General features: G+C 45.5%; 1 protein-coding gene across 3 annotated transcripts in view; it reads right to left on the bottom strand.

The window, feature by feature from the left end:
- Positions 1–1,859: 1,859 nt before the first annotated feature.
- Positions 1,860–25,463, bottom strand: part of UBE3C (ubiquitin protein ligase E3C) — a 120,768-nt gene continuing 97,164 nt past the window's right edge. For all 3 annotated transcript variants that reach the window (XM_029234221.1, XM_029234222.1, XM_029234223.1), the window contains 5 exons: positions 24,787–24,999; positions 17,979–18,167; positions 17,814–17,880; positions 12,862–12,992; positions 1,860–3,107 (listed from right to left, as the gene is read on the bottom strand). In XM_029234221.1, coding sequence (XP_029090054.1) covers positions 2,937–3,107; positions 12,862–12,992; positions 17,814–17,880; positions 17,979–18,167; positions 24,787–24,999 — 771 coding nt within the window. In that variant the 3' untranslated portion in view covers positions 1,860–2,936. The remainder of the gene's footprint in view (positions 3,108–12,861; positions 12,993–17,813; positions 17,881–17,978; positions 18,168–24,786; positions 25,000–25,463) is intronic.

Raw genomic sequence — 25,463 nt, 5'->3', positions numbered from 1 at the left:
GTACTGAAGTGAGTCCTTCTTAATGGGGGAGACCTGCATCTAGATTATCCCCATTTCACAGATGTGTAAGCTGAGGCACGAAGTACTCAGGCTAAGAACTCACAGAGTTTCCTGGAAGCAGAGACCTCTGGGTGGTCCGGGATGCTCCGAGGCCACAGGAGCCCCCGCGGGACCTTGTCTCCATCCTCTCAGCTCTCGCCCAACTTCCCACCTGGACCTGCCGGTCACCCGGCCTCCGGTCGTCCACTCCGGCCACCACTGTGGTGTCACAAAGAAACCTTTGGAAGCCAAGGTCGGGCTCAGTGACACCCTTTGTTTGGGGAGTGGGCGTGATGCCCCTAAAACCAATCCCAGGGGAGATCTGCTGACCTGTGTGGCACAGACGTGGCTGTTATTTGGGGCACAGATTACTAAGCTACTATACGTAACACTTTCAGACCGGGAGCAGACAAGTTTGCAAGAGGCGACTGTAGGAATTCAGCTAAATATTAGTGTGGCTATAGCTCATTTAGGCTAGCTCAAATAAAATTTCTATTTTATTTGCATTAATATGCACCTCTAGCTGTTTACCTTTCTTAAATATCAAATTACTTTCTTTCTTAAATATTAAATTACTTCCACCTCTGCACTCCGCTCTTCAGGAAGCTTGCCCCTGGCAGAGCCCAGCCTGGGCTCCAAGCCCACGAGCATCACAGGTCTGTGCGGGTCACACTGGTGATCAGCATGACTGTCTGCCTCTGACTGACAAGACCGCAGGCCTGGTCCGCCCGGGGCCACCTCACTGGGCCCCCGCGGTACCCAGGGCCGAGCCACGCAGATGCACACCCGCCCCCGCCCCCAAGAGCCACGGAACCAACACATCGCCAGTATCAGAGTGGCACCAGGGTGGCGTGAGCACCGCGGTGTGATACCGCTGCCCTAATCAGGCAGAAGTCTATTCACAGACACAGCCTGTGAGAAATGTCTGCAGCCTCTCCCACGGTGTGAGCACAAAACTACCAGCGCCAAGCAGAGCACAACAGAACCAGGAACGGCAAACGAGACGATGGAGAAAGGAGAACCTTCCTGAAGTATAATTTCCTCAGTAATGAGACCTGGCAAGGTGAGGGTCACTCCTGGAGGGCCTGGCTCTCACCAGAGCACGTGCGGGAAGGGCTGTTACAGGTCAACCTTCTCGAAGCCTCGCTCAGCGCATTTCAGACGGCGGGCGTTACTGCCTGGTATACCTCCTCTGAAGCATAGGTGGCTGTACCCTGTACGAACTGATGACATTTAAACAAGCCTGATAAAACTCACGTTCAGAAGTTGTGGTTTCACTAGGGCAGAATAGAACTAATTACAATGATTTGGGGTACGACTCCAACACGGACTTGGGAAAAAATTTAATGCAAATATTTAGCCACTGGAACATACAAATAAATATGCTCAGAATAGCTGAGGAAAAGAACCCAAATAAGAGTAACTGCCCAATTCTCTTCAGTCCCAGATATTCCGTTTCCAAAATACTGATGATAAAATACACACATCAACTAATAAGTAAAGAAGCTACAGAACATTCAACACAAAACGACCTAAAATAAAAATAAAACCAAGGACAAACCCTAATTATTTTATTTCTGTATATCAAGACTACAAACAGCATTTAAACACTTAATTTATTCTTCAAATTAAGAAATTATACATTTTGTTTCGATAACGGTCACGGCTGAAAGTGTCATTCAGTTCTCCCACATTTAGAAGTATATTGCTAATTCTGGCCAGTTCAACACGACAGCTCAGAGCTCCAGTGGCAGCGAAACACCAGCCGTGGGAGAGAAGTCGCGCACGGTCCAGAGTCCTCCGCGGCCCCAGCATCTGTGTTCACAGGTGATGCTCTGAAATGCTCTCCGCTTTTGGAGACTCGTGGAGACTGAAACCACCCAGGTCCTGATAAAGTGCCGAATCCCGAGAGAATCACCCAGGCCCCAGGCGCCTGGGCCGCCTGCCCCTCCTACACAGCAGCACCGATGGGGGGGCAGAGGGTGCGGGAGCGCGGCATCCCCGCACATCCAGGAGGACCGGCCCGCGGAGCCCGGGCCGCAGTGCAAAGGCGCAGGACCACTTTGGTTCAAGTGACTTGAGACGGCGCTGCAGGGTCTCCTCTCCCCGAGCCCTCATGGGTCACACACGCCGCAGGGACCGGACCGGGACCCCCTCCCCTGAAAGCTCTCCAGGCACAAGGTGGAGACAGAAATGGAAACAGAAGGAAGTTCCCGCCTCACACACACCCCCACACAGTAACGTCCGAACCATCATGATGCAGGTCAGCGGCAGGCCGGAAACAAGCATGCTAGTCCCGTTTTGGGGAAATGGCTTAAAAAACACAAATAAAATATTACCACTGTTATCTACTTTCCAAACCTAACCACTCTGGGAAAAGGCAGCAGGGGGGAAAAAAAAAAAGCCTTTAGTTTTACCAATTAGGCCTGTAAACAATTCAACCACACAAGAAGCAGTGGCCCCCAGAACGAGCCTCTCCGCCCTCAGGTCTGTCTCTCTGCAGACCCAGAGCTGGGCCGAGCCACAAGCAGCGCCTCTGCCAGGAGCCCGGGCCGCGTGGCTCGGGCCGCGCTCGGTTCCACCAGCAAAGCCAAAGCTTCATCTTTGGTTAATTTCACTGAGTTGCCACCAGTCTTAAAACTGTGCTCTCCTTGGCAAAATTACTAAGTTAGCCACGTGGCACATAACATTTGTTATTTTAAGTTATTTGAAAAGCAACGCCCATCTAAATACGAGAGCACAACTTAATAAATCATTTAAAAATGCAGGAAGAGGGGTGGCGGGGGAGGGACCCAGGAGAGCCAGGGGTCGAGCCTGGGCGCCCTGCTGGCCGGAGGTGCCGCGCAGAGGCCCTGGCCTTCGCCGTCAAGGGTGGGCCGCGGCCGCGCCGGTTCAGCTCAGCTCAGCTCGAAGCCCGCGGCGCACTCGATGGCGTAGAGCAGCTTGCTCCGCAGCAGTGCCTCGTCCTGGAACTCTGGGAGCTTCAGCAGGTTCATGCAGGTGCTGGCCGTGGGCAGCCGCTCCAGGTCGGAGCCCCCGTTGTGAATGCAGAACGCGGGGTACAGCTCCTGGAAGACAGCGGGTGCGCAGGAGAAGGTTAACAAGCACGGCCTGAAATGAGCTTTCCAGACTCGTACACAAAAGCTACTGCCCCCAGTCACCTTTCCCCAAAAGGACACTCGCTCTTTCACTGCGCTCAAGACTCAGCTCTAAATTTCTACCAAATACTGTACCCTGGGCTCCATGCATAAAAAGGGATAAAGAATAGCATTAATTCATGGGAGACATAGCCTTGTCAGTGAACAGGGTCTCTAAAGCTTTTATTTTTTAGTCTTTTTAAAATGTGTTTAAAATTCAGAAAGGTACAAGGGTGAAGAGCTGAAGATATAAACCTCTGCTTATACCAAACCACAGGAAGGGCAGAAGCCCGTCTTCTCCAAATGAACCACACCGTGTGGATCAGGCTCAGGGGCCACGTGGATGCAGCAACAGTGAACGTAAAACAATTTCAATCCAGGAGAGAAAAAGGCAATCTCTAAATATCGAAAGCAAAATGAAACAAATAAACCTATTTATTGGTGGCTTAATCACACAGAGAGGAATATTTCCAGTGTTTTAGAATTGCAAAGAAATCTTAAACGGTTTTGTCACAGTAAATTATTGGTATTGTTCTAAAACCACTGTAGTATGATGTATAACTGTTATATAAGTATTTTTTTATGGCTGCTATTAATTTTTAATTAATTAATTAATTTTTGGGGCTGTGTTGGGTCTTTGTTGCTGTGTGTGGGCTTTCTCTAGTTGCGGTGAGCGGGGGCTACTCTTCGTTGCGGTGCGCGGGCTTCTCATTGCGGTGGCTTCTCTTGTGGTGGAGCACGGGCTCTAGGTGTGTGGGCTTCAGTAGTTGTGGCACGTGGGCTTCAGTAGTTGTGGCATATGGGCTTCAGTAGTTGTGGCATGCGGCTCCAGTAGCTGTTGCTCGCGGGCTCTAGAGCGCAGGCTCAGTAGTTGTGGCGCACGGGCTTAGCTGCTCCGTGGCATGTGGGATCTTCCTGGACCAGGGCTCAAACCCGTGTCCCCTGCACTGGCAGGCAGATTCTTAACCACTGTGCCACCGGGAAGCCCCACTGTTATGTAAGTATTAGAGACAACTATAACTTAGAGCAGGGCCCTAGAACTTATCAGAGGAAGGAAATGAACTAACAGGAGCCACGGTTTTCATAGGTAGAGAGAGACCCCAATATAAAAATCAAAGAGGTAAAAACCTTATACGCCTAAATTTCAATTTGAAATAGCAGTTTGAACTTGTGATGAATTTTTCTCTTGGGGACAAAAGAACGCCCATTTCCTAGCTCTGTCCACTGAAAAGGCCTGGACACAATGACCACCTGTGACAATGAACAGATCAAGTGCCTGGGTTTTGGTCTCTACCAACCTATTCTCGAAGAAAGGAAACAGGGCTTCTTGGGAAAACATCCGATTCCAGACGTGGGCCAGGAAATGTACGTGACAAGTGTTACTATCTTGTCATACCAGAAAGCAAGAAAGCGACGCAAAGCTACCTGGGACCCTGGAGCCCACCTGGAGGCCCTCGCCCGCCCACGGGTGGGGCACTATCAAAGAGCGACTGCAATGGACTGAAACACATCAAATGTGAAAAGTTCATAATGATAAGAAAGGAACCAAAATGTACTTCAGAAGATGCCAGTTATCCCCCTCAATGTTCTGATAACTTGTAAATGAGGAATAATCAAGAGTTCCTTGATTATTGTATCCTGGCTGTACAAACAGTCCTCAGGGTAACCAAAGAGCTGATGAGAAAACATAAAGTTTTTCGTAATAGAGAAATCAGCTAAGAAAGGAAGAAGCGATACAACTGGAAGATGGCTGCTTTCAACCACAGCAAAGAATGGATCTAGGCGGCGACCGCAGCTCTGTGACCGCTCAGCCCCTCAGACGCCCAGATGCAGAAAGCCAGGACGCTGGAAACAGACGGAGCCGCGCTGCAGAGACGACTCACGACCACGGGATCTGATGCTGGAGCCAGAGGATGTGAGCATCACGACAGCGTCTGTGCAGCCTTACTGCCAAAGGGAACATTCACATCTAGAATCCGGTGAAGCCTCTAGCGACCAGTTTACAAGACATGCAAAGAAGCAACCCAGCTCCCCCACTGACTGGACCACAGGCACAGTTGAGGAGGGCGGGGCCTGCAGGCCAGAAAAGGCTAGAGAGACGCCCAGGCAGACGCAGCGTCTGGACTGCGGCTTGTCCGCAGCACCAGCACGGATGGCGTCGGGCATCCGCTGTCATTTTTTAGACATAATAATGACGTTCTGGCTACTTTTTTCAGCTATAGTGTAAAAATTCCCCCAGCTGCCCAGTTCCCACCCCATAAGCAGCAATGCTGGGGGTGTCTCGGGGACCTTCCACAGAGACGAGAGTGTTTTCTCCCTCCTCCACCTAACAAGCATAAGGCGCTAGCACATTATAGACGCTGTCTGCACCTTGACGGTTTCCCATCTGATAATGCGTCTCTGTGGCCTTCCCACACCAAGCCAGTCTCCCCACTGCTTCTCTGTAGCTGCACGGGTCCCAGCAGGCACGTGCAGCACAGTTTGTAAATGGACACTTAGGTCGTTTCCACTTTTTCCAAACAATGATGCAATAAGTGACCATGTCCTCAAGTCATTTTACATTGGGCAAAAGTATCTGCAGGCTGAACCCCTAGACACTGTTCCAGACTGAACACGCCAGGTCCTTTGATGGTTACAGATAACCAGTGACTCTCTCTGTGATACATGAACATCATTAGATACAAGATGTGATGTATACATTCCCTTCCAGCAGGAGCACAATGCAGTGGGGACTGTCTTTACCCAGACAGCCTCAGTCTGCTAGCTCTCGGGCCTGTGTGCTCTCGCCTTTCCACTGCTGCAGGGTTTCAGAAGCCTGGCTAGTTAAACTTCTCTGCCAAATGTACGCAGAAAACGGCGACAGAAGAGCAAAACGGCAGCCCAGCGGGTGCCTGGGGAGGAGTGAGAACTGGGACGGTGGGCCCGGTCGGCGCCCGTTACGCTAGCACGCTCCCTCCTTAGAGCTGTGACAGGAGCGCAAACGCTTCAAGTGCCGCTGCAGAGGCGAGTCTACTCAGTGGCCTCTGCAGACACCGGCTCCAAATCCTCCTCTTGTGGGTGTAACCTGGTAACTCTGTGGGGACAGCCTGGCAGGAAGCAGCAGGAACTCACACACATTCACATCCTTCACCATGGCCTCTACTTCTAGGAGCGGATCCTAATAATCAGAGATGCAGACGATTTAGGTACAAGGGTGTTGATGGCACTATTAGGAAGGAACAGTTGTAAAGAACTAATAAAAAAAAAAAAGTACGTAAATTGTGGTAGACTCACATGATGGGACATTATGAAGTTTATTAAAAATATTTCAAAGACTATTTAATATGTGGAAAAATGATCCTGATGTAATGTTGAGTGAAAAAGCAGCCTGTAAAATTGAACACGATACAGCTTGAGTTATATTTTAAAATCATATCTATCTGCATAAACACATGCCCATATATATATATAGATACAAACACACATTCACATAAAAACACGATAATGGTTAGAATGGGAGCAATTATAGGTATTTTTTTTCTTCTTTATAAACCACAACTTCCAATTTTCTATAATGAAAACATTAATTTTGTTACAAGGAAAAAAAAGAATAGCATAAAAAATAATTACCTACTAACCACTGTAGAGGAAAAGAAAGAACAAAACAGGAGTGCAGCTCCTGCCCTGACTGGGACCCCGAGCACATGGCACATCAGCCCACGACAGGTGCCCAAACGGCCGAAACTGCATTTCAGCTGGATCTTGTTTCATCTACATGTTGAATTTAGCACATAGTTTATGACGTGGGCAAAACCGAGCAGCGAGAGCATAGCCACGAATTGCTGACTCCAGAGACTTACATGCTTCTTATCATCAGTCTTTACGTGGTTCTCTACTGGCAAACAAAAACTTCATTTACACAATCCCTGTGGGGGCTTCCCTGGTGGCGCAGTGGTTAAGAATCCATCTGCCAATGCAGGGGACACGGGTTCAAGCCCTGGTCTGGAAAGATTCCACATGCCGCAGAGCAACTAAGCCCGTGAGCCACAACTACGGAGCCTGCGTGCCACAAACACTGAAGCCCACGTGCCACATCTACTGAAGCCCGCATGCCTAGAGCCCGTGCTCTGCAACAAGAGAAGCCACCGCAATGAGAAGCCCGTGCACCGCAACGACGAGTAGCCCCCACTCGCCGCAACTGGAGAAAGCCCGTGCGCAGCAACGAAGATCCAATGCAGGTGAAAAAAAACAAAGAAACAAAAACTGTGGCATGTTAATATGTGCTAAAACCCACTGTCTTTACCTCTAATTATAGTTTATGTGCCACTTTATTTTTATTTTTTAAATAAATTTATTAATTTAATTAATTAATTTTTGGTTGCATTGGGTCTTCGTTGCTGCACGCGGGCTTTCTCTAGTTGCCACGAGCGGGGGCTACTCTTCGTTGCGGTGCGTGGGCTTCTCATTGCGGTCGGTGGCTTCTCTTGTTGCGGAGCACAGCCTCTAGGTGCGTGGGCTTCAGTAGTTGTGGCACGTGGGCTCAGGAGTTGTGGCTTGCAGGCTCTAGAGCACAGGCTCAGTAGTTGTGGCGCACGGGCTTAGTTGCTCCGTGGCACGTGGGATCTTCCCGGACCAGGCCTTGAACCCAGGTCCCCTTCATTGGCAAGTGGATTCTTAACCACTGCACCACCAGGGAAGCCCCTGTGTGCCACTTTAAATGTCTCATAAAAAAGTTAGAAACGGAGCCAGAAGAGAAACAGAAATAACATTTATTACTTAGCATTCTGAGTACATTGAGGGCAACGATTTTCTCAAATGCTTGACTATACTAAAATAAAAACATCACACTTTTGAAACAGAAAAGGGTCTCTGAAGGCAGGGTCAATAAGTACTGGGTAAATGGATAAATGATTGGTAAATGGAAAGTTTGAAATACAGTTTGCAGTTAAATGACACATTTCACTGTTTCTATCATAATGCTAATTGAATTTCCTATTTGGTGCCTCAAAGTTTAAAAAAATATGAAGTTCTTTGTTGAAATCTGAGTCAAGGGTACCATTTTGTGCATAACTAAACAGAGTACAACGGGAATTTGCATTAATTCAGAGCGAGAAAAATCATCAATTTATTATGTGGCCTGATGGCAACTTAACAATTTTCTACAGCACTTTAATGATTTTTTTTGTCTGTAACAACCACATTCATTAAACATATTAAACTGGAATCAGCTTTAGCAGATGTTACTCTTCTCCAGTACCCTGGCAATAAGGAGTTTCATAACGCTGAAATTATGCATGCCTGCCACTGCTACTGATCGTACTTCAACTAAAAGCCATTCTCTTCTTTCAAATCTGAATCCTGTCAGCCCTTTCAGCACACATGAACTGACTGAAAAGCATAAATATTACGGTGATTTCCCCAAATCTGGAGTCTAATGACAACCACAAAAGCATTTGAAAACTCTTAAATAAATTTCGCATTTAAAATGTTTTAGATCATTGGAAAAAATGTGAAACAGGAAGACTGTCTCATGGCTTCCAAAAAATTATTTTTCATGGTATAATGGTAACTCAATTATGATTATATGGGATCATCAACAGAGAACCAGAGAATTTTTACTATAATTCTACTTGGGATTTTGAAAGTTAATATAAGTCCCTCAACTTTTCCTGTCCTCCAAACCTGTAATACGTCTACTGGCTCTTCCACTGGCTGCCAGAATGTCTAGAACCTTCCAGCAAAACTCCTAATTTTTACTGAAGCAAAAACCACGGGCTTTAACTAATTAACCAGGAGCTGGCAGAAATCTCTAGGTCTTCCACTCAATTTTTTGATGGAGTAGGTCCCTCCAAACTTCCCTTCTTGAAACTAGATGCTTAGTTTTCTTGCTTCTAGGTTTGGTGCGGTTTTGAAACTGGAAGAAACTGTAAGCTTTGTCTCTCATAATAAATTTTACTGACAAAATTACCTAATCATATTAGAATCTTAATATATAAGAATTTAATTCATATGACTGTTCAGATGGACAATACTAACTGTTCCGACGGGAAACCTTCCATATTAGCGCCGTTTATTCACGCCACTGCACTTTCCATCTGCCTCCTTCCTGCTCTTTAGATCCTACACGGCCAGGTTTCCAGACTTCACTACAAGCCCAAGAGGAACCAAAAAGCTGAGACATGTTTCTTTCACGTTCTTGCCCAATTTTCATTAGAGTCATAGAGGCCAATTTTCATATCTGGTTCTGCAGGCCAGGGCTTAAACCCACGAAGTAGATCCATCTATTTCTTTTGGGAGGAGTGGGGATTATATACCAAGCTAGCAGCATCACTAAATCTTCCTGAATCACTTTGTTTAGGTGTGTCACTTGTACACAGTTTTTTTCTGACTCAGTCTGAGTGTTCTTCTTCTAATAAATGAGTCTATTCTGTGCACGTTCCCTGTCGTGGCAGTTCAGCTTGCTCGCATTTCTGTTTTCTGTTCTATGACTGTCCACGTTAACTTTGTTTTCTATTATCTGGTAAATAGAGTTGGTTTGGTTGTCTTGTTTTGCATGCTTATCTCTCCGTCTGAGAGTTTGGAAGACAGAGAAGGGATTTTAGTTCTGCTAGATCACTGAATAATATTATTCAGTAATTGTTTATATTCATTGCCCCTGAAATAGTCAGTGACTCACCTCCTACGAAAAACAGAATCACTGCACTTATGCCACATCCCTTTCCCCATTTCTCTACTTTACTGCTCTAGTTCTGATGGCACTTTTGGGGATGCTGTATTAAGCTACTGATGTCAATTTATAAAACACCTTAACTGAGGTGTAATTTACATACTGTAATATTTGCCCATTTAAATGTACAATTTAAATCCAACTTCAGGGCTTCCCTTGTGGTGCAGTGGTTAAGAATCCATCTGCCAATGCAGGGGACACGGGTTCGAGCCCTGGTCCGGGAAGATCCCACGTGCCGCGGAGCAACTAAGCCCGTACACCACAACTACTGAGCCTGCGCTCCACAGCCCGCGAGCCACAACTACTGAAGCCTGCGTGCCTAGAGCCCGTGCTCTGCAACAAGAGAAGCCACTGCAGTGAGAAGCCCGCGCGCCGCAACGAAGAGTAGTCCCTGCTCGCCACAACTAGAGAAAGCCCGCGCACAGCAACAGAGACCCAATGGAGCCAAAAATAAATTTATATATAAAAAAAATGAATCCAACTTCAGAATGTTGCCATTTCCCCCCAAAGTTCCCCATTTCCACCCCTTTAAAGCCATTTCATGTAAAAGGAATCACACAGTCTGTAGTCTATTGTCTGAGTCCTTTCACTCAGCACAACGTTTTCAATGCTCACACACGTGGTAGTCCGTACCAGCAATCCATTCTTTTTAATTTCTGAATCTATCCCGTTGCCCAGAGAGACTACATTCTGTTTATCCATGACCAGTTTATGGACATTTGGACTGTTTCAGTTTTTGGTCATTATCAGTAATATTGCTCTGAGCGATCCCGTGAGAACTGTGTAAACACACGTGAGTCCACTCGTTCCCAGGAATGGAACTGCTCCACTGTACTGAGGGACATTCTCGGATAACGTGCCAGGACCCGCTGAAAATGTTCAACAAAGACCGGAGGAAACCGGCCAGTAAACAGTGTGCAGCCTCGGACTGGACTGCAGACCAGGGAAGTCGAAGTCCGCGGAGGACTGCGGGACGGCTGGGCCGCTGCAGGTGCTCTGGACACAGAGGGGCAGGTAGAAACAGGAGGGCTGAGCCCCCTCCTTGAGTGGACTCAGGGGGTCTGGGCGAGGCCGGAGAATGTTTTAACTCCAACAAGGTCTCAGGTGGTGCTGAAGCTGCTGGTCTCAGGACCACACTCTGTGAAGCAGAGGCTCAGAGAAGCTCAGTACATCACTGTGCATTCCTTACTTTTGATCACTTAACTGTGTCTGTGTAAGAGAGTATTGAGGTGGTAGGAAAAATGTGTAAGAAACATGATGTCTTCAACTTTTACTCCCAAATGATTCAGAAAGAAATATATGTATATTATAGAGAGAATGATAAAACAAATGTGGCAAAATGTTAGCAATGGGTCAAAGTGGGTTAATAAGTTCTTTGTTCAATTCTTGCAACTTTTCTATACATTTTAAATAATTTCAAAGTAAAAAGTTGAAGAAAAGAACAACCAATACATAACTCAGTGTCCAACGCAAGGTTATTGGAAAGTGAATGCCAATCCATTAGGTTTCACAAGCAGACGCAATATACAATCCTTACCTAACTTGATATTATTTTGTTATATATACCACTGTGTGCCTCTTTAAACTATTAAATATAGCTTTATTTCTTTTACTATGAATAAGAAAAACATAAACTGTCCCATGACCAATTTTATTTTATCTTTTTTTGTTTTGAAAGATTTTTTTGATGCGGACCATTTTTTAAAGTCTTTATTGAATCTGTTACAACATTGCTTGTTTTATGTTTTGGTTTTTTGGCCACGAGGCATGTGGGATCTTAGCTCCCCAACCAGGGATCAAGCTTTTTTTTTTTGTTTTGGCTGCACTGGGTCTTCGCTGATGCGCGCGGGCTTTCTCTAGTTGCGGTGAGCAGGGGCTACTCTTCGTTGCAGTGCGTGGGCTTCTCACTGCAGTGGCTTCTCTTGTTGCAGAGCACAGGCTCTAGGCTCACGGGCTTGGCTGCTATGCGGCATGTGGGATCTTCCTGGACCAGGGCTCGAACCCGTGTCCCCTGCATTGGCAGGCGGATTCTAAAACCACTGCACCACCAGGGAAGCCTTATTTTATCTTTTTTATAAATTTATTATTTTTGGCTGCGTTGGGTCTTTGTTACTGCGCGTGGCCTTTCTTTAGTTGTGGCGAGCGGGGGCTACTCTTCGCTGCGGTGCATGGGCTTCTCATTGTGGTGGCTTCTCTTGTTGCTGAGCACGGGCTCTAGGCACACAGGCTCAGTAGCTGTGGCTCGCGGGTTCTAGAGCGCAGCCTCAGTAGTTGTGGCGCACGGGCTTAGTTGCTCCGCAGCATGTGGGATCTTCCCAGACCAGGGCTCAAACCCCTGCACTGGCAGGCGGATTCTTAACCACTACGCCACCAGGGAAGCCCCCCATGACCAATTTTAATTGCTAAAAAAATTAAGCCAGTTTATAGGAGATCAACATGAATTACCAGAAACGACACAGTAAGGCCAGGTAACATGAAATAAGTAACAGTGAGCAACTAGGAAAAAATATACTACTGCTCATGCATCATTCTTTCCAAACACCCGACGTCAACATTCATAGCCTGTGTTTTCTTCAGTTCGGAAGTGAAACCAGCCTGAGCCGCACAGACGCGTGATACTAATCATTCACGTCACAGTGCGCCCGCCCGGCTGCAGCAGCTCTTCGCTTTTAACCCCCAACACACTGACAACCCTCACAGCAATAGGTCGACACTGTGAACGCAGGGAAAAAAACCCCAAATAAAACCAGCACCAGGATACACAGATAATAACCAATCCTTCAGTGATGGAGCTGAAATACTCAGTTAACGAGGCTAAAAACATAGTACCAAAATAATAAACCAGGTGTTTTGACACACTGTCAGCGCTGGTCTCTGAAAACAATGTGCACACACTACTTCACTCAGCCCCACCTGCTGCCCTGCTGGCTTCTTAGTTACAAGTTGGTGTTTAAAGCCAGCTGCGGCGAGCTTGTGTACCTTAAACCCCAAGAGAGGGGGGCGGGAACAGCTTGTCACAAACTTGAGCAGTTTGCGCTTTTCCTCATCCGTGAAGCCTTCCACAACTCTCCAGAAGACTCTGATTACGGGGTGATCAGCAGAATAGCCGCCTATGACAAAAGGAACAGACGTTTGTATTAAAAACGAGGTAACTGCAGAAGCAAGACTCTCCTAAAGGCACCAGAGGAACAAACTTTCAAGAGTGATTCCTTTTCGTCATGCCTGTCCAGTGATGAACAGTCTTTCTTCTTTCAGCTCACGGCTGAAAGCCAACTCTAGAGAAACACCTTTATTCTGTCCTGGTAGATGGTGGGCAAGTACACAGCAGGGAGAGAAGCTTCAGAAGGTAAAGTACCAAAGGCCAGAATGAGGAACAAACACCCTGCAGCTACAAGATGAACCCTAGAAGCAAAAGATGCTGCAAAGGGGTCTGAGTTTTAAGAACTCTGCGAGGGGTCAAAAATCAGCCTCTATTGAGTAGCAAACCCTAAATAACAAAGGATTTACATGATGGTCACACAGCTAGAAATAGCAGAAACACTGGGATTTTTATTTTTAATAGAGCTAGTTACTTTGCCAACACATCTTAGTATCTAAATTTGTTTTATCACCCATCCTTCCGACAACAAGGTAGAGACCATGGTTACCAACCCACCCCAGCACTCAATCAGACCACTGTTCTGAAGTGGGATATCTGCTACCTACAGCTTTTAATCTAGTTAAGTGCTTCCTAAAACGGAAATAATTGCTATATGTTGTTCCCTCATTGTTAATATACTACAGAAATACCATCAATAAAATATCTTAAGTGCATTAATTGGCACCGAAATGAACATGGTAATATTTTAAACCTATTTACTAGAATAGGAATAGCTAGGATCATTAAAGGCATACGCTTTCAGTGCAGACAGGATAACGCAAAGAAGCCAAGACCACTTCCTTGGCAAAGGAAAGCTTGGATTGATTTCATTCTTTTCAACAGAAGACTTGACAGTGAGGACAGTGCGACCTTAGGTATCACCTGCCTTTACAGAAACATTAGAGTTCAAATTTAGAGCAATACAAATTAATTACAGAAAGGGGAGACACAGGTACACATTTATATACATATAAATATACACACATGGATATACGTAATTTACTTTAGTAAATTTATAGTTCTGAAACCATCACCCCAATCCAGCTTTAAAACATATCCATTCCTCAAAAGGCCCCCATGTCCACCCCATAGACAACCATGATCTGGTCTGTCTCTCAGTGTGCCCTTAAAGATGTTTCACGAAACGAAATTACACTCATGATACTGTGCAACTTTCACTACGATCCATTTCCAAAACCTTTTCAAAATTTACCTTGGAGGAAAGGTTGGGAAACAGCACTCCACAGAACAGAGGAGTCTGGATGGGTTTCTTTTTAAAATTGTCGTAAACATGTAACATAAAATTCACCGTTTAAACCATTTTCAGGTGTTTAATCCAAGGATGTTAATTACAACCATCAATTACAATTACATTACAATTACATTGCAACCATCGCTGCTGTTTCCAACCCAAACGTCTTCATCACCCCAAGCAGACACTCCTATAACCACTAAGCAGTAACTTCCTGTGCCCCCTCCCCAGCCCCTGGTAACCTCTCATCTACTTTCAGTGACTAGGAATTTGCCACTTCCAGGTATTTCACAGAAGTTGAATCATACAGTATCTGTCCTTTTGTGTCTGGCTTATTTCACTTAGCATAATGTTTCCAAGATTCATCCAAGTTGTAGCGTGCATTTGAACGTCATTCCTTTTTAAGACTTCATAATATTCCCATTGTATGTCTACAACACATTCGTTTATCTATCACCTGTAGGTGGACACTGGGGTTGTTTCCACCTTTTGGCTCCTGTGAACAACGTTGCGTGAACACAGGTGTTTCAGTCCTTGCCTCCAACCCCTCTGGATATAGACCTAGGCGTAGAGTTGCTGGATTATTATTTTTAATATTTATTTGTTTGTTTGGCTGCGTCGGGTTTTAGTTGCGGCACGTGGGATCTTCACTGCGACACGTGGGATTCTTTAGTGTGGCGCATGGGCTCTAGAGTGTGCGGGCTGAATAGCTGCGCCACCCAGACTCCCTAGCTGTGGTGTGAGGCATGTGGGATCTTAGTTCCCCGACCACGGATTAAACCCACGTCTCCTGCATCGGAAGGCGGATTCTTTTTTTTTTTTTTTTTCAGTACGCGGGCCTCTCACTGTTGTGGCCCCTCTCGTTGCGGAGCACAGGCTCTGGACGCGCAGGCTCAGCGGCCATGGCTCACGGGCCCAGGCGCTCCGCGGCATGTGGGATCTTCCCGGACCGGGGCACGAACCCGTGTCCCCTGCATCGGCAGGCGGACTCTCAACCACTGTGCCACCAGAGAAGCCCGGAAGGCGGATTCTTAACCACGGGACCACCAGGGAAGTCCTGAATTGCTGGATTATATAGTAATTCTATGTTGAGCTTTTTGGGGAACCACCAAACCATTTTCCATGTTGGCTACTTTACATTCCCACAAGCAGTGAATGAGGGTTCCAATTTCTCCACATCCTTGCCAACACTTGTTATTTTCTGTGTGTGTGTGTGTGTGTGTGTGTGTGTGTGTGTAGTAGCAGCCATCCTAAGAGATGTGAATACATCTCCCTCTGGTCTGGTTTACATTTTCGTAGTGGTTAGTGACGCTGAGCATCTTTCTGAGCATACTGGCTATGTGTAATATCTTCTTTGGCGAAATGTCTATTCAAGCACTCTGCCCGTCGTTGAACCGGCTTGCCTTCTTGTTGAGTTGTAAGGGTTCTTTACACATTCTGGATACCAGACCCTCATCAGACATATGATTTGCAAATATCTTCTCCCATTCTGAAGGCTGTCTTTTCACTTTCTTAATAATGTTCTTGGATGCACAAAGCTTGTATTTTTGATCAAGTCCAATTTATTTACTTTTTTCTGTTGCTCCTGCTTTTGGTGTCGTATCTAAGAACCCGCTGCCAAATCCAAGGCCATGAAGATTTATCCCGGTGTCCTCCTAAGGGTTTTAGGTATTACATTAAAGTTCTTGATCCATTTTGAGTTAATTTTTGAATATGGTGTGTGGGGGGGTACAGCCTCATTCTTTTGCAAAAATCCAGTTGTTCCACAATTAACTTTTTATATAACTGTAAACTTTTCCAAAGAGGTTCTACCATTTTAACACTGCCACCAGGCAAGAGGGTTCAAATTTCTTCACATACTAACACTTAGCATTGTCTTCTTTGAGAACAGTCATTCTAGTGGGTATGTAGTGGTATCTCATCAGAATTTAATTTGCATTTCCCTAATAATTAATGGTGTTAAAACAACTGTTCATGTGCTTATTTGCTTACCAGACATTCTTATATATCTTCTTAAGTGAAACACTTTATTTTCTGCCCATGTTCTAAAATTCAGTTGTTTATATTACTGAGTTGCAAAACTTCTTTATATACTGTGGACATAAGCCATTATTAGATATATTACTTGGAAATATTTTCTCTTAATCTCTGGCTTGTTTTTTCACTTTTTTAATGGTATCTTTTGAAGCGCAACATCTTTAATTTTGAGAAAGTCCAAATTTCTATCAATTTCTTTGTTCTGGATCATGCTTTTGCTGTACAGCTAAAAACTCTGCCTAATCCAGAAGTCATGAAGGTTTTCTCCTGTATGTTCTTTTAGGAGTTTTACAGTTTCAGCTTTTACCTACAGGTCTCTGATCCTGTTGAATTCATTTCTGCGTATGGTGTGAGGTCAAGGTCTAAATTCATTCTTTCCCACGTACCACTGAACTGTCAGACATCACCAGCAGTAAGTCTAAGGATTCGTCTCTGAGCTCCCAGTTATGTTCCACGGATCGATATGTCTATCCCTGTGCCAGTCCCACAACGTCTTAGTTACTGTGGTTTACAGTAGGCTTTGAATCAGGGTGATGATCCTTCAACTTTGTTTCTATCAAATGTTTCGGCTGCTTTAGGTCCTTCACATTTCCATATAAATTTTAAAACCAGTCTGCTGATGTTTACCAAAAACCCTGAAAATACCAGAATAACAGACTATGGTTAAGGAAAACAAACGAAATAATAGTGGTTGTTTTAAGGATGATTTTTTTTTTTTTCCTTTCCACTGCTCCCAAGTATATAAAATAAAGTTTATGGGACTTCCCTGGTGGTCCAGTGCTTAAGACTCCACATTCCCACTGCACGGGGCACGGGTTTGATCCCTGGTTGGGGAACTAAGATCCCGCATGACGCGCGGCACAGCCAAAAGAAAAAAAAAAAAAAAAAAAAAAAAACCTCACAAATGCCCAAAGAGTACGCCAATCCAACTCGGAACAACCTAGTTATGCTTCTGTTATTTCGTTAACGACTAATGTTGCTGAGCATCTTTCTATGTGCTTACTGGCCATGTATATGTCTTCTTTTTGGTTTTTCATTTTCTTGAAGAGTAAAAACTTTTAAGTTTAATTTAATCAAAAGTAAATATTTTGACGAGGTTCAGTTTTTAGGTTTTTCTATTTTTTGGTCTAGCACTATTTTTCAAAGCAGAAGACTGGAAGCAACCCAGTGGCCATAAGAAGAGGCTTAATAAGGTAAGTTGTGAAGAGAAAAAAAGCAGGCTGCAGAACAGTGTATACAAACAAGGAAAATAAGAATGAAATTTGTATTTATATGTAAATACGTAAAGACACCAAGAACAGTGGTTACTCCTGGTGGGGACGGGCAGGGGAGGAATGGGATGGTGAGAAATGAGACAGGAAGAGGAGTTCACTGTAACCCCATACAGCCTGGGTTTTAAATCATGAATGAATTACCCATGTAAAAAAGCATGTTAGACATTACTTTGGAAATATGACCATCTGTAACATTTTCAGGGATGGATAACCAGTAGTGATAACATACCTGAATAGTTTGTAAAGGATTTTAAGTCCTCCAGACTTATGGGAACTTGTGCACCAGAAATTAATACCTGAAAAAAAAAAAGTTCAGGTTATAAAACTGGAGGCAGATTTTAAGAAGGCCTTTCACATCAGGAAACACCCGTGTCCCCAGGTGCAAGAAGTGGACCTGGATCTCCTGCTGGTCGAACATTCGCAGCCACTCCAGGCTCACCACGTTGGCCAGGCCCTGCCGGAACGCCAGGCAGTGCTGGCGGATCTGCCTGTTCAGCCGATAGTCGGCCACCAGGTGGATGTACGCAATCCGGTTGGCACTGCTCACCGGGATATCTTTTCCACCGAATTTTAGTTCAACCACCTGTGAATATTAAAATAAGAGTCAAAAACTTCTCAAAGTATAGGGTAAAACAAGAGTAAGAACAACTGTTTCAAGGGAACTTGACTGTGTTGCTCTGTACACGACAATCTTAGTGAAAAACCAGCACATGTGGCCTCACAGATGGAAGAGTCCTCTGATGGGACCCTCCAAAGCTTGGCATCTTATTCTGTCTTTAAGACCATTAACCACCCCGGCTTCCTCCAAAGTACCAAGGAATGACGCTACAATGTAATCATGGCAATTCCATTAGAAAAATAATAATGAGAAATCACACAGGGCAATAAAAAATTAATTAAATAAAAAAGAAATCACAAAGTGCAAATATATGAACCGAATGATCAGCACGAGTCAGAAGGGATTCATTTTGGAGGAAACGCAGCTTAAGGAATTAAGGTTGTAGTAAAATGAGTATTCTTACTTGCACATATAGGTAGCATATATTTCTCTGTTTCCATATTACTACCATAAAGTACTTTGAATATGATATAAAGGGTAGTGGTAATCACTAGAAATAACTCCATTTCTCATGTATCTGCAAGCATTAGAAAGAACTTCTTTATCACTGTGTAACGACACTCAGAAAATCGCAGGGTCAGGAACCCCTGGGAAGCATCCCTGGAGCGTTGGGGGGAATGAGCCGCAGTGGGGATGGGGAGCCCGGACTCGGGTGCCCCGCACCTCACTTCACTGTGTGCCACAGAGGAGTCACCCGGCCCTGAACTCTGTGACACGGTGACACTTGCTTTGTCCATCCTGGAATTGTGACTATGTAAACTCACATAAGCAAAGCTGACTAGACAAAACTCCACAGACAGCTACAAATATGTAAGCCTAATTTACCAGAGTAGACTTCAGAATCCTCGTTTACTAGTGCTTAAACAAAAGAAATGCATTCTCAATGCGTGTGGATGAGGTAATGTATGCCAAGTATAAAGAAATATAAATACATCCGAAATAGTGAACAAAGACATTCCAGAGTGGAGGAGTTATTCAGTAAGGGGACTGCTGCCAGTGGAAACTGGGTAACATTCAAAACAGGCTCAATACGCCTAGTGAGTAGAGGGCAAACTTGGGGGGTAAAAGCAGAGGAATGCTTGGATTACGGGCCATGGGAAAATGACTGATACCCCCCCCCCCCCCCCCCGTGATTTCCTTCACAGCCTTTAGGCTCTTGGTAGTTATTATATTCCAAGTGCAACAAAGACACCCCCTCCCTCTGGGTGATGCCATTTTACCCCAATTGTTTTATCACTTTACAGAAAGGGCTATTTTAAGATCTGGTGATGGCTTTACTTAAATTATCCTCTGTCTGATGGTTACACAACCATCTAGTGCTATCAAAGCTGTGCAGCTGTATCAGACGACGCTTCACGGCTCACTAATTCGCGTTCTCAGGGCTGGAACCGCCAGGTCCGAGGAGGGGCTCTGGGGCGAGGCCGCGCTGTCTCTTGTGCCGCTCTCCCGACAGGCCTCCTGTCACCCGAGCCACAGGAGCTGCGGTTCTGTTTCCACAGCTAAGACACCACCCCGCTTCCTTTAAGTGGATTAAAAGCAGATAATAAATGATGATGTACTGTGTGATCTGGAAGAAAAAGGACCCGTGAAGGTATCGTTTAAAGAGCTTCCAAAGCCCCCGTTACCTGAGTAATCAGACAGCACTGACATTTCTAGTAACTTTAAAGTGGTTACGCTGGTAATTTAAGTTCCTCTCTCAGGCTACACCTAAAAAGCTATGTATGTTTAAATCACGTCAAATCTGTCCTCAGAGTTCTGTTTTGAGGGGCATATTTAAATCTTTAAACATGGAATCTTTAAAGCAAGAGCTCTCCTCTCTGCCGCCCTGGACGTCTACACCTTACGGCCCTTGGGAGTGCACAGGCACCGCACCCTCTGCCCCGCCCCGCCCCGCAGCCGTCACTCACGCACAGGGGCTCATTTCATCCTCACGGCAGCTCATCCCCGTCTGAAGATGAGCACGGGGTCTGTGACTCGCCCAAGGTCACACAGCAAAGCAGCATAACCGGGGCTTTAGCCAGGCTCTCAGGACTCAGGCTCAGTGCTCGTCTACAGAACAGATGTTTATGGGCCATCTTAAACCCGGAGCACTGTCCTCGAGGGAGAAAGGTGCATAAAGTAGTCGTCTAAAACTTCAGGCTCACTTCTGAGTAGGCTACCAAGCAGCCACACTGCTTACACGAAAGAAGAAACTGGAGAGCAACGCCATTATTTTAAAAGGGAAGATCCATTAACATAACCTGCCAACACAATGAAGCATTTGCATATTACATATCTTTAAATCGTGATGTTTTATAAACCTACACCTGTATATGAGAACTAGGTTTTTACGTATATTTCTACAGAAATCCATACGATCTCTCCCCAAATTAGGTACTTTACCAGTGACTTTAATTTTTCCAATTAGACTCTTTAGTATAATTATTCTTACGCATTATCATCTATAATCTCTCTACTCAGTGGGAATTTCTATGAATAATTGGAACATCCTGACTTCACACTTTTGCTTTGAACAGATTCCAGTATTATCAGTGGCGCTTTAATGGAACTCTTACATATGCGACATCTCACCATTACCGTCTATTTCAGAAGGAAAATGGGAAATACCCCCATTAGCAAAGGCCTTGGCGACGGCCCCAAAGCTTTTATTTCGTTTCTTCTAAGTCGTGCCACTAGGTGGAGCGAGGCAACAGCAGCATCACTGTCTGCATGTCGACATTTCCTTCGGACAATAATAAATCCCATCTCTAAAAAACATCTCAGTTTTGCAGTGCTGAAATTTCAGCTCTATGAGATGGAAGAAGAGGTCAAAACAAAACAAGCAAATGAAATCTGGTTCTCAGCCCCTCATCCTTTTATCTTACAGCATCGATGCCAGTTCTCAAAGATGCCTAGACGACCAAGCAGGAGGAAGGAGGAGGTCTCAGGAAGCATTATTTCCTTTATTCCTGTTTAGGATTTAGTCACCTATTTCTGAAACAGGTAGCTTTTTTTTTTTTTTTGCGGTACGCGGGCCTCTCACTGCTGTGGCCTCTCCCGTTGCGGAGCACAGGCTCTGGACGCGCAGGCTCAGCGGCCATGGCTCACGGGCCCAGCTGCTCCGCAGCATGTGGGATCTTCCCGGACCGGGGCACGAACCCGTGGTCCCCTGCATCAGCAGGCGGACTCTCAACCACCGCGCCACCAGGGAAGCCCTTGTGTACGCTTTTTGCTTCAGTTTTGGAAGACATCACGATGGAGAATAAACCACAGAACAGTTCTGTAGTCAAGGAGGGAAGCCAATGAAAAGATACTAAATCTCTTAGTTTTCCTGAGGGACTCTCGGTACTACAGCGTAGCGCTGTGTACTATATGTAACACCACAGTGAAACGGCACTTCACACCCGCTAGGAGGGCTATTATTTAAAAAACAGAGAGAAAAGGAAGCGGAAAATAACAAGTGCAGACAAGTATGTGGAAAAATCGGAACCCTTGTGCACTGCTGGCAGGAATGTAAAATCATGTGAAAACAGTACAGCGGGTCCTCAAAAAGTTAAACACAGAACTGCCATATGACCCAACAATTCCACTTTTAGGTATACACCCAAAATAACTGAAAACAGGGACCCCAAAAGATATTTATACAGCAACAGCCACAGCATCATTGTTCACGATAGCTGAAACAACTGTAATGTCCATCAACAGATGGCTAAACAAACGTGACACATCTAACAACAGCACGTTCATCAGTCTGGAAAAGAAGAAACTCTGGAATGTCCTGCCTGCCCCCCCCCCCCCCGTCCGACTCAAAATCTACTTAGTCCAAGACACTGATCCACAGAACGTAATTTTACAAATGAAAATTACGGTCAAACTGCTCTCGTTAAGAACTTTTCTCACTGCTTAACCGAACTGTGGTTTCTCTGAATTCTGGAACCACCTGACCCAGAGAATACCCAGGACCCGCCCTGACTCACAGAACCAGAACCTCAGCTTCCGCTGACAGGAGGCGCAAGTGTCTTATTATTAGTTTTCCTACTAGCTCTGAAACGCACCTGGTAGGCTCTCTTACCCCGAAACACCCCCAAATCAGCTAAATGAAACACCGGCTCTCTTCCTGAGCGTACGTTTAGCCTTCCTAAAGCCCAAGGCCCTAAAAGGTTCTCCATGGACGACAGGATAAAGCCCAGACTTCTTGGCTCTGTCTACCTACTCTCCTCCAAGCCTGTGAAACTTCAGCCACTTCCAAATCCATCTGTTTACCTACCTGGTGACCCCTCATCACCCACCCAGAGCCTCTTCCGGGCAGCCCTCCCTGATCTACTTGGATGGGAGCAATCCTTTTGAGCTACTACTAAACTACAGATCTCACAACGCAGATCATATCTGCCTCCAGTTAGAATGAGGGTGCGCTTACAGTTAAAGGCAACCTCCTCCACACAGCCCACTGGCTGGCGCACAGAGTGCCACCAACCCCTCCTGAACGATGAAGGAGGGAAGAACAGGCATGGAGGCAAGCAGGCAACACCACAGGAAACACTCGAAGCCGCGTCGATCCAGACGGGGTCAGCGCTGCGCCACAGGGCTCAGTCACCCGTGGGGTCAGTGTGCGGTCCACGCGGCCTGGACTGGACACTACGGACCTGCTGGACACACAGATACTTCTAAGCTGGCAAAGCCGACAACCTTGGAAAGCCTGGACTAGAAACCGAGGAGTAACAGAAGCTTAGAGAAGCAAGTACAAAGTTCAAAGATAACAATACTTTCATAAAGTCCAACTACTAGATTCAGAAAAGATTATCAATCTACGTAAGAACAGCAGAAAAGATGCATCTCTCCTGCGAAAGAGACAACTTCTATGAAAACCAAACATAAGTCAGAAAAGCACGGTTGGTTACTCTTTTTTTTAAGAGTTGGAATGTTTTTAATCTGACTGAAAATATAAATATACATGTAGTAAGACCATATTAAAGTTTCAAATAGACATCAGGTCACAACTACTCTTAAACATTTGATTTTTATTCTATCGTTTCTCCTAGTATGTTAGTGTATCTCATTAACATATTACATGACCATCACAATCCATCCTCATTAGAATGTTAAATGAAACTGTAACATAATATAGTTATATTTTATGTACACAGTTCACTTAAACTCTTACCAAATAAAGCGTTCATATTAAATGGCAGAACGGAGAAAAGACTTCCGAAAATGGGAATACTGGTGATGGAGTATAACTAATAGGAAAAGAGAAATTAATTGATACGGAGAAATATAAAGCGAAAATGCTACATGGAACTATTTTAATCAGGGAGAAAAAATTACGTTTTATCCTTCAGTTAGTCAAAATTGCTCTACAATCTTAAATCTTAACCTTTAGGGTCACTCATTATCTTCCTTATTTTACCCAGAATTAACTGGATATTATTATTATTTGCACAAGGCAGCAAGAGGCACTTAAAAGTAACCGGAAACACGAAGACCCAATCAGCATTATAGTAACAGTTGGTTACTTCAAAAATCCAATGAGATATTAACAAATATGACTTCCAAAGTGCTCAAACAATCCGATTTGCCTGTGTGCATCTTTTAAAGGTCTGCAGACTGTGGGATCACGTGCGCGCGTGTTCAAGTAGACAGAATTGTATGATGACCCCCACGCCCACCTCCACCACCAGCTTCAGCAAGCTCCACCTCGCGGCCAATCTAGGCCACCTGTGCCTTCACCTACTGGCCCGGTTCTCATGACATCCGAAGCAAATCCTGGGTGTTAAATCGTTCAGTACGTATGGTGTACATGACTGTTCATAGCAGTATTACTCCTAAGAGCCAAAAAGTGGAAATAACCCGAACGCTTATCAGCTGGTCAAGGATACGTGCTACATCCACATATACATCATCATATACATCAGTTGGCCAGAAAAGAGAGTGAAGTACACCTGCAGCACCCAGTGAACGAAGCTAGGCACCAGAGGCCACACACCCTAAGGTTCCAGGTGTGAAAAACACCCAGAAGAGACAAGTGCACAGCGACAGCAAGTGGGCCAGTGCTCGCCTAGACTGAGGACGGGCGGGACGTGCTGCTGGGCACACGGTGTCTCCGTGGTGATAACAGTGTCCTAAACGTGGATGCTGGAGCTGGTCGTACTAACCCACCTTGTACAGGCTACAGGGCGGAATTCATGGTACACGGATCATATCTCAAGAAAGCAGCTATTCAAAACCTTAGCTTGACTTTCTAGTATGTTATTTACTTTTCTCAAGGATAAAAATAACAGGAGCACGCAGGCGGACAGTGAAGGTCTGCGACCCGCGTTAAGAGCTGCCGAGGGCCACTCGGCTGGATGAGGACAAAGGAGCACTGCCTGCCCGAGGCTCCAGAAGTGAGGCGAGAGGCAAGGTTAGCTCACAGCCACGCGAGTGACCGTCACAGGAGGACGGCTGCTGTGCCTGGCAGCCTGGCACCACGAGGGGTGGCGAGGGCCGCGCTCACCACCAGAACTCCCCCAGCTCTGCTCTTAGCCCCGGGACTCTTCCAAGGAAGATGCGCACAAGCTCATACCGCGGAACGCAAACGTCTCTGCACACCAGAGCCCCGACTCACCTGTGCCTCTCCAAGGTCGTTGTTCACCACAGTGAAGTTCAACCCCAGCTCCTCCACGTCACCTTCGTAGCTCTTGAGAAACAGCAAATTCTTATACACTTCGGGGTCTAAGGACGCCAGGTGGTGGATGTCCACGTCCGCGCTGGTTCCAAGCAGCTTGGACAGGAAAAAGCCAGCGAAGGGCAATTCCACCAGCATATTTTCGTAGAGTGCCTTCAAATGAGAACAAAGACCACTGATTAGCATTTCATAAGAACTCTGTTTTCATACTTCCTAAAAATGAGAAAACGTATGTCCAATTTGATATTTAACAGAATCCTAAGATAGCAGACGACTGATTCTCCTCCATGAGGAGGATGGTGGAAGCTAGTATTTGGTGAGCGTTTACCACGTGCCAGGCCATAGTTTAAGCATTCAATGCATACATTCACTACGTAGAAACTTCTAGAACAGACTACCAAAGAATTTTGGGGCTGAAATGCCAATGGGAATTTTTAAGAGCCACAGCCTTCATGCTGCAAGAGCCTGCCAGGTGCTTTCTGTGAAGTGTTTTGCAGGTGCATCAGTCTCCTAGGGCTGCTGTAACAAAGCATCACAGACTGGGTGGCTTCAAACAACAGAAACTTATCGTCTCCCAGTCTGAAGGCCCGAAATCAGGGTGGCAGCAGGGCCACGCT

Source organism: Monodon monoceros, unplaced genomic scaffold (genome assembly GCF_005190385.1).
Source record: "Monodon monoceros isolate NGI ecotype Baffin Bay Population unplaced genomic scaffold, NGI_Narwhal_1 Super_Scaffold_2, whole genome shotgun sequence".
In the NCBI taxonomy this organism is placed as follows: domain Eukaryota; kingdom Metazoa; phylum Chordata; class Mammalia; order Artiodactyla; family Monodontidae; genus Monodon; species Monodon monoceros.
This window is presented reverse-complemented; position numbering and strand designations above follow the sequence as displayed.